Raw genomic sequence first — 9,946 nt, forward strand, 5'->3', positions numbered from 1 at the left:
ATAATTCAATTTTTTATGAAATCAAACAAAGTTTAATTTTGGACCCTTTTGACCTCAATATGAACCAATTTGATAGCGGGCCCACAAATAAAAAATCTAAATACATGGTAAGATTCAGCATATCAAAGAACCCCATATATTCAATTTTTGTTGAAATCAAACAAAGTTTAATTTTGGACCCCAAATTGGACCAACTTGAAAACTGGGCCAAAAATCTAAAATCTAAATACATGTTTAGATTCAGCATATCAAAGAACCCCATATATTCAATTTTTGTTGAAATCAAACAAAGTTTAATTTTGGACCCCAACTTGGACAAACTTGAAAACTGGGCCCATAATCAAAAATCTAAACACATGTTTAGATTCAGCATATCAAAGAACCCCAAGAATTCAATTTTTGTTAAAATCAAACTAAGTTTAATTTTGGACCCTTTGGACCTTAATGTGGACCAATTTAAAAAACGGGACCTAAAATTAAAATTCTAAATACACGGTTAGATTTGGCATATCAAAGAACCCAAATAATTCAATTTTTGATGAAATCAAACAAAGTTTAATTTTGGACCCTTTTGACCTCAATATGAACCAATTTGATAGCGGGGTGCACAAATAAAAAATCTAAATACATGGTTAGATTCAGCATATCAAAGAACCCCATATATTCAATTTTTGTTGAAATCAAACAAAGTTTAATTTTGGTCCCCAATTTGGACCAACTTGAAAACTGGGCCAAAAATCAAAAATCTAAATACATGTTTAGATTCAGCATATGAAAGAACCCCATATATTCAATTATTGTTAAAATCAAACAAAGTTTAATTTTGGACCCTTTGGACCTTAATGTAGACCAATTTGAAAACTGGACCCAAAATTAAAAATCTAAATACACGGTTAGATTCGGCATAACAAATAAATAAATGTGGTCAAAGATTTTACAAATCTAATGCTCCATACTGGTCTTCCTTTATAAATATGCATTTCTCTAAACATAATTTAAAAGCAGTGTAAGGGAAGTAACCAAAACGTTGTATTTGGATTACCTCCCTTACACTGTTTTAAATTATCTTAATTGTTCATTAACCATTACTTTATAGATAATTTAAAAGCAGTGTAAGGGAGATAATTTCAATGATGCATTTGATTTATCTCCCTAACACTGCTTTAAATTATGTTTTGTACTAAAGTATTTGTCCATTAATGAGGACAACCTTGTTTTTCCCCCCTTTTTTGCCCCTAATTCTTAAACGGTTTGAGCAATAACCCCCCAAAGCAAATCCTAACCATCCCTTTGTGGTATGGAAACTTGTAGTATAATTTCAGAAAGATCCATACACCGTTCCACAGTTATTGTCTGGAAACTAGAAAATGCTTATTTTTGGCCCCTTTTTGGCCCCTAATTCCTTACCTGTTCTTAACTTAACCTTCCTTTTGTGGTATTGAACCTTATGGTAAAATTTCATAGAGTTCCATTCACTTAAACTAAAGTTAGAGTGCGAAAACTAATGTGTCTTCGGACGACGACGCCGGACGACGACGACGACGACGACGACGACGACGCCAACGTCATACCAATATACGACCACAAAAATTTTTTTGCGGTCGTATAAAAACTGATTGTGACTTTCTGTCCTACATTCATACGAGAGTGCCATGTAATTTGGTATACTCTGTGCACAAGAATAAAGATTGGACAATGTTTTGCATGTAGATAAGAGTCGTAGGAAATATAGGCATCACAATATTTTTATTTCAAATATTTTTGAAACACAATATTAGTTACTCAGTGTGCTGGAAGTGACTTATTTGATATATATGGGGTAAGTCAATTTCATATGGGGTGAAAGTTGACCTATTACTTAAGTTCCTTAGAAATGGACTCATATTGCATGTCTTGAAAAATTTAACATTAATCGTTTGATCCAATCTGATGAGATGTTGGGTAGATTTTTCATTGGCAATTACATCACAGCCTGTTTTATATTTGTTTACCTGTGATTCTTTCATTGATATATGAACCTTTATTCATAAAGTGAGATAAATCTCCCCTTTATGATGCATTTTCGATTTTCAACCGAAAGCCAGACAATGAAATTCAAAAGGCATATCATCAGAAATATAATTTATTTCATTATTTGAAAGAAATATATATATTATATCTACATACAAATAATTTTATAACTTTTTTAATCAATTAATAAGTTATTGCAAACAGAGCACAAATAGCTATATTTCTATCAATCTCATTAGCATAATCATTCAACATGCAAATACAAAAGTAGTTTCTACATCCCTGAGGAAAACAAAATTGAAGTTGGAAAATTGATTTTTTTTAATAAAATATATATAGGGAAGTTATCTGGACCTATAGGTGCCTAACTAATGAATAAAAATAATCACCTAATTGTTGAAATATATTAAATTCAGGTAAGTATTTAGTTTATAGGACTCATATCAATAAAATAAAGAATAAAAAACAACAAATAACCATAAAAAAAGATTATGGAACTGTGTCTTGAAATTAATTATGCAAAGGGGTCATTCATGTATATTTGAAATATGAAGCATTATACATAAAACTTATAGTAAAGTGAGATAAACATACTTTTGACACACATCTGCAGCCTTTCTTACAGCATATACAGTATTCTTATTGAGATTTTGTTAAATTCTTTTAATGATAATGTCAAATTACATACTACATTAAAAAACAAGAATGTGTTCATAGTACACAGATGCCCCACTTGCACTATCATTTTCTGTACACAGATGGACCATGCACTATCATTTTCTATAATCAGTGGACCATAAAATTAATGTCAAAACTCTATTTGATATTAAAACTAGAAAGATCATATACTAAGTTTCAATTGATTGGACATCAATTTCATCAAAAACTACCTGGACAAAAAACATCAACCTAAGCTCGACAAACAAATGAGCAAACAGACAAACAGACGCATAGACCGTTTCACATAATGCCCTAGGTAGGGCCAAAAAACTAAACTGAAACAGCCAAGTTTATAACATTAGCTAAACATATTATTTTTACTAATTACAATTTTTTAATTGACATCATTACATGTACAATATAATATATATAAAGTATAGAAAACAATTGAACATAGATCAACATAATCAATTTCAATCCTTCAATGATACTGATGCACTGACAAAATAGAGCCGGTTGCTTTCCTTTCCAACGACCTGGGGAGCACTGACATCCTGCAATAAAAGAGGTCTCTGCGAAATAAACTGCTCACTCGTACTCCAAAATCCATTTTCAAACTTGACATCATCATAAATATCCACCAAAAGCCATGTGTAGCTTTTTCCATGCCAAGAGTGTTCAAATATTTTAGAAATGTTACCAAACAGTATATCTGACAGTGAATTGACACAATTTTGATTTGCGACAAAATCATCTCCTATTTTCACTGCATACACAAATGTGTCTGATGATCTCTGCTTTGTAACAGAAGAGTACTTCATCTCTCTTCCTGTGTTCCCATATAACTTGGTACAACAACTAACTTCCTTGCCTTCATTTGTCATTCGTTGTAGTAGACAAAAATCGTATATCTCGGACATATGTGACAGAACAGTATCCGGAATGAAAAACTTTTTCCCAATTGAAGTTTTCATCTCATCTATTACCTCGTCCAGCAGGAGTTTTTCTAGTTTTCCAATATTGATGTCATCTTGCTTTATCTTCCCTGACATTATCATAAAAACACACCAATCATATATCTGAAAATTGAAATACAAACATCAATATGCGGTATTGGCTTTGCTCATTGTTGAAGGACGTATGGTGACCTAAGGTTGTTAATTTCTGTGTCATACGGTCTCTTGTGGAGAGTTGTCTCATTGGCAATCATACCACATCTTCTTTTTTATATCAATAGTTTATAATAATAAACTGGGAATGTGTCCCCATGGACACAGATGATGCCCCTCTTGCATATCATATAAGGTTGAAAAGGGATATAACTGAAGAACAGAAAAAGTGACACTATCTAGATTTGTACGTACTTGATATGAGTTTTGTGGTAATATGTATTGTGAATAAGGTTCATAACATTTGGTTGGGACAAACTTAAAGATAGAGAACAAAAACAGTGAAAAAAACTAAAAAGTCAGCAAATTTTCAATTTGTAAAGGGGCAAAACTCTAGAACAGTAAAAGTGAAGCCACCAAACTTTTGACACTACAGGGGTTCAAATTAGTAGTCGTCAGAGGTCCATGACCTTCCCACTGGTAGTTAGTTACAACCCACAGACTTTCTTACTTTTGCAGGTTAAACAAATTACAAAAGCATTTTGAACAAAACAAGGTTGGCAAAAAAGCGGTCAATACTAGTATTGACCATGCCGGCGGTAAATACTGGCAAATACTGGTCAATTGAAATTTTGATAGGATTTTACTATAAAAACTAGTCCCTACCTCAGGTCAATTACTTGGTAAATGGATAGATATATATAGTCACAAGGCAGAAAGTCACTTATTTACTAAATTGTACTAGGACAAAAAGTCACAATTTATTAGTTCATGAACATGGTTTAATGAAGATTAATCAAATATTAATTTAATCATACAACATATATAGTCATTAACACCATGAAGTCAGTCACTTAAAAGAGACTATATAACATCTGGTTTTCTTAACAGTTATTTTGAAAGATGCAATTAAAAAAAATATAAAAATTGTTTTATATATATATATATATATATATATATATATATATATGTTATATATTTATCAAAAAAGAAAACATTTCCTGAATTTAGAAGATTTTTATCATGCTGTTGAATAGTCAGGAATTAATTCATTGTTTAAAACAATGTTCAGAAATCACTTTTATGACCTTTTTCCTGTTATGTCAACATTTATTAGGTTGTTATAGTAATTAAACTTTTGACACCTGTTAGCCATAAAATAGGTAATGCTCTGATAATCTATATTGCTAGTCACTTGTAATTCTATTTACCTGTAAAATTCAAACCTTTTCAAGAAAAAAATATCTTGATTTATACAAAATAACTGATATAGCAATTTTATATGTATACCAAAAGTATGCAATATCATTACCCCTAAGAACTAAATTAATCATTTTTAATGTTTTAATAGTTAATAAAATACCAATATCATTCTTTTTTATAAACTGAATCATGCCAAAGGAATAAAGTTTTCCCTCATCAACCAATTTTTTACTAGTATTGATAGATAATTAAGTCAGTCAAAAGAAGCATGAAAATTTCAATTGACCAGTATTTGCCAGTATTGACCACTTGGGGAGTATCGTCCGGGGCGGTAAATACCGGTAAATACCACTGGTAAATACCAGGGGGGGTAAATATCGCCCAACCTTGGAACAAAAATATATATCAAAATCATCTTTAAAAGTAACTATACTGAAAGGGAACTTATGATGTTGCTTAGATCAGTTGTGTAGTCATGTGATGGGTTGTCATACAAGATACTAGGAAACTGGAGAATATAATATTATAACATAACTAGTAAGCAGTATGAGTCTGTTTGTTTTTTTACTAATTGAATTCTCAACATGCTCAATAAAAACTGAACCTTCAAAAAATAAAGGAGGGCCTTTAAGTACTTTTGGTGAAAGGTCCTGGACCTTCCTTTGCCTGAAGTAAATTTGAACCCCTGGACTATGTTGTCTAAGATACAAATACTTACAGCATAAGTTTCCATGATGGTTGCTTCTATTTTGTTCTTGTTCAATGCTTGGCGTGTGATCCAACTATTTATCCTTTCAAAGGGAAATAACCACCTCCCGTACAAAGGTCCAAAATCAGCATATCCTTCTGGAATGTGGTGCATTAAATGAGTAGTAATTGTCTGAAAAGTAAGAAAATATTGTTTCTTTACCATGTGTTAGAAATATTATGTTCATGATTTGACAAATTAACACATGCAATAAAACTTTAGTAAAAAAACAATTGTGCACTATACATGCTAAAACAGGAATAATAAATAATAGTAATTATATATAAAGGAAGATAATGTAAGTCATGAAGTTTGCATTTGTATAATACAAATAATAAAAGTCAGAAATGTTTTTACTTGGATTTACAAAATATTTTTTAAGTTTCTGCATTAAAGTTGTAGTAAAACAAAAAAAAAACTGTAAAGAATAATACTGTTGAAAATATATAATTTGCTTTATTCTATAGACCTCTTATAAGTCATGTAAGCAGTTCCATTTTACCTGGGAACAGTATATCTAACAATATGTAATAATATATATGTTCCTGATTTTACTGACCTAAAATAATTTTTAGCATGCAAAATACCCAAAATTTCCAAGTCAATAGACCATGACTGTAATTTTGGCAACATTATTTACCTGTAAGGCAATAGGGAAATCTCTCTCCAACAAAGACATAGCTTCACTTGTGAACTGTATAATATCATCTAATTCATCACTGTCATAGCTTTCGTGTGTCATCATATCAATAGCTGAAAACAGCTTTCTAAGTGTATTTTCCTGTCTCTTTGGCAGTAGTCCTCGCAAGCACCATAATGCAGCACCACTTTTGACAAACTAAAAGAAAATTTTTCATTTTAAAATCACCATACTAAAGTATCTGTCTAACATTGTCTATGATATCTTAGCAGGAAACAATTTCAAGAAATCGTACAAGACTATAATATTTGTATAGAAGGCACATAAAATGAGCAAAACATGCTTACATTTGTCTTAAAATCATTAAATTTTCCTTTGATTGATAACAAATGATCATAGGACAATGTAGGATAAATGCTTATCAACAGAAAAAATATGCAGGACTTTCTTACTAACCAATAAGCTTTAACATGTTTAGACTATGTTAATTAAAAAAAAATCTGGAAGGCCAAGGCTCATGTGGAATTCATTAAACTTTTTTTCGAAATGGGACAATGGTGTTTATTTTCATTCATTTTTATTTTGTTTAATTGTTAATCAACATGTTTTAACAAACATTTTTTTTAATCAACTGCCTTGATCATGTTGATAGTTATGTTATGTATACAGCTTTATTTTATAAAACTGAATGACAGATCATTCAAGAAATGTGAAAAAGAAGCTATCAACATTAACCATGTTAATATTTGATTTTTTTCTGAGTCACAAATTTCCTTAAAACAGCTGTCATATTCACGATTGTGAACATTGGGATGTATCAGGCAATTGATTTATATTAGTGGCAACACTAATTTTGCTTTTGACACGAGTTCAGTTAATTTTTCACTTTACGACAGAAATAAAATGACTTAGGGCGCTCAAAAGAAGGGTCGGTCAGGTAACCGTTAACAGACATATTTTTTTTTTGGCCTTACGTGGTGTTAAATCAATGCTATCACCAGTGATTGCTTAAATCTGAGTTTAAGTAGAGAACTTGTATCAGGCTATTTTTTTTTAATCTGTTGGTTTATGAGCTGCCCACCCATTTCGCTAATCTTTAGGAAATCACAAATAATTTTGTTATCTTTTTATCATGTGTGTCTCTTAAAATGCAAAATGCACAAATTAAACCCATCTCATTGCATCATTTTATCGATATCTATGACAATGACATGCTTTGTATCCCCTTTTAAGTTTAAAACCAATGAAACAAATGTTTGCCAATTAAATTCAAGGAATGATGACAAAAAAAGAGAAGATAAGTATTGTTAAAATCTAGTTTACAATGTGACAGTAGAATAATTCTATTCATATTTAGCATGTTTATGTCTTGCAAAATTCTTTTATTTCTTTTTCTAACTTATCGTATAATAGACCAGAATTTTTTACATAAAATACTGTAAACCAACAAATTAAAAAACCAATATCCTCAGTAAACATGGCAATGCTGTTGAAATAAAGGAAACAATATTTACCTGATGTTTTCCATGCATTGTCCTCAATGTCCAAGGCTTCGAAAAATGATTGTCTGCCAGGTAATCGTATCCTATTGGGTAAACAAGGTTTTTAGCTCTTGTATCTGCCACCTTCAAACCAGGCTTGTCCACCTTCCATGGTGCCTTTGGTAACTCTTCACCTATCTCTGTTTGCAGTTTTTGCTTTTTCTGCTTGGCATTGCTTTGGTTGTCATTTTTTCTTTTTCTGGTAACTTCTGAACATGGTTCAGCATCTTCGTCATCTCTTTTAATCCAGGTTTCTTTAAATCGATTAAAATCTTCTTCACCATTTCTCACTTTCTTGTTGTCATCTTTTCCTGTTACCATTCCCAATACATTCCCTATGACATCTGCAATGGTATGCATACCATCAGGCTGCATTTGTTCTTTCCTGTTGTGGTATGGCAGTCTCATAAAACTATAAGTACCTTTTAACCCGGTCTGTTTTTGAAGAATGGATTTTTGATTTTGATTGGGTAAACCATCATACCGACTTCTTATTTCCAGTTCTTCTTCCTTAGTAAAGGATACAGGTTTTGATGACGTTTCTTTTCCCTTTAAGGCAAATTCATTTTCATTGTTTCTAAGGTCATGTTGTAATGGCAGAAATGGTCTGTTATGCAAATGCACCACCTTGTGCAACGACTTACAGTATTGTCCTTCTTCCTTACAATAAGGACATCCACGTAAGGCTGTCTGGCTGGACACATGTAACACTTTGCTAAATGCAGGAACATCACAAAGATATTGTAACAGGGCAACTTTTACAGTTGTTGGAGCTCCTTTGTAAGCATCATACATGGTGCATGTTGACAATTCCAACAGTTCATCAACTAGGACATCTAAATAAGGATCCAAGTTCTTTGGTTCCTCAGTTTTTGTTCCAGGCACAATTCCAACAAGCATCATTGGTCCTAGGATGTACCTTACTGGAATAGGTAAATTAAGCCACGTTAACATCAATGGCCACATTGACTTCTGTGTTGCCATACTTTTATGTGGATTGAGACCATCACAAAATAATGCTAACGGCACAGTGCAACGTTCTTCTGTATCTTCAAATACACCTCCTCTCTGAAACCATGACTTATAAAGATTGCCATCAGCAATATCAGACAGCTTCCCATTACTCAAATCTGGTCTTGAAAACATCAGTTTGCAAATATAGTCATCACCGTATATCCTGACTAACCGTGGTCCAAGAGGCATATATGTGTAGGTTTTTCTAGCAGAAGGTGAATGGTCGCTATAATTTGCTTCACCACATTTACCACATTCAACATCCATAGAATAGTCAGAGGCATTTGTTTTCCGGAATAGCTGACAATCATTGATACAAGCATCATATGTTGTAGTTTTAATCAGCAATGGTTTTAACAGTTTATAGTCATTTTTGTAGGAGCCTGGAAGACAGTTAGGCTGTGGCAACACTTTTTTTCATTTCTTAGGCACATGTCTAGAGCTTTCTTAGACATACCATTATTGCTGCTAAAGTTCACAAAATGTCGAAATAATGAATCTAGTAAAGTTGTTTTGCTTTCTCTGTACAATGGTTGATTAAGGTTTTCACCCTTATACAATTCTTTGTCAAGACTGCTAATAAATTGTGGCTGAAGATATGGTGATTCCTTTATCTTACTGTCAATGAACTTATTGAAGAATAACTTCTGATGTCTTCTCTGTGTAGACTGACTTTTACTGACATCTGAAAGAATTAATAAAGAAATCATGAAATCATGTTAAAGAACCAATTGTTGTTTATTTTCATGACAAAGCATTGTAATGTATGAGGTCCAGATTATTTATTTTTTTGGGGGTGGGTGTCTGTTCATTTCTTTCATTTATCTATTTTTCTTTATCAATTTGGCTAATATTCAATACTCCTTTAATATTTTTGCACGCCATCATGCTCTATTCAATATTTTAGGGCCTAGTTTTCTATATAAATCTTTATTTTTTTGTTATAGTTTGTACACTTCTTGTCCAGTCAAGCCAGTATTCTCTATTCTGTAAACCCAATGCATTTAGACCTATACTTGCC

At 31.9% G+C, this 9,946-nt stretch overlaps 1 protein-coding gene across 1 annotated transcript; it reads right to left on the reverse strand.

Moving 5' to 3' along the window:
• Nucleotides 1–2,783: 2,783 nt before the first annotated feature.
• On the reverse strand, nt 2,784–9,192 carry LOC127732488 (uncharacterized). The gene is made up of 4 exons (XM_052241527.1): nt 7,885–9,192; nt 6,371–6,568; nt 5,701–5,862; nt 2,784–3,749 (listed from the first exon to the last, which is right to left on the reverse strand). The coding sequence occupies exons 1-4, from the start codon at nt 9,190–9,192 to the stop codon at nt 3,144–3,146; spliced, it is 2,274 nt and encodes a 757-aa protein (XP_052097487.1). The 3' UTR covers nt 2,784–3,143.
• Between the last annotated feature and the right edge of the window lie 754 nt (nt 9,193–9,946).

The sequence above is a fragment of the Mytilus californianus genome, unplaced genomic scaffold (assembly GCF_021869535.1).
Source record: "Mytilus californianus isolate M0D057914Y unplaced genomic scaffold, xbMytCali1.0.p SCAF_25, whole genome shotgun sequence".
Classification (NCBI taxonomy): domain Eukaryota; kingdom Metazoa; phylum Mollusca; class Bivalvia; order Mytilida; family Mytilidae; genus Mytilus; species Mytilus californianus.

What these genes read in the sequence shown, in the direction of transcription:
- LOC127732488 (XM_052241527.1), bottom strand. Translation starts at nt 9,192, where the DNA reads ATGGATGTTGAATGTGGTAAATGTGGTGAAGCAAATTATAGCGACCAT. An exon ending in CAATGCATGGAAAACATCAG is followed by an intron (nt 6,569 to 7,884) that starts GTAAATATTGTT and finishes ATTTTCTTTTAG; the next exon opens with TTTGTCAAAAGTGGTGCTGC. An exon ending in ATTTCCCTATTGCCTTACAG is followed by an intron (nt 5,863 to 6,370) that starts GTAAATAATGTT and finishes CTTACTTTTCAG; the next exon opens with ACAATTACTACTCATTTAAT.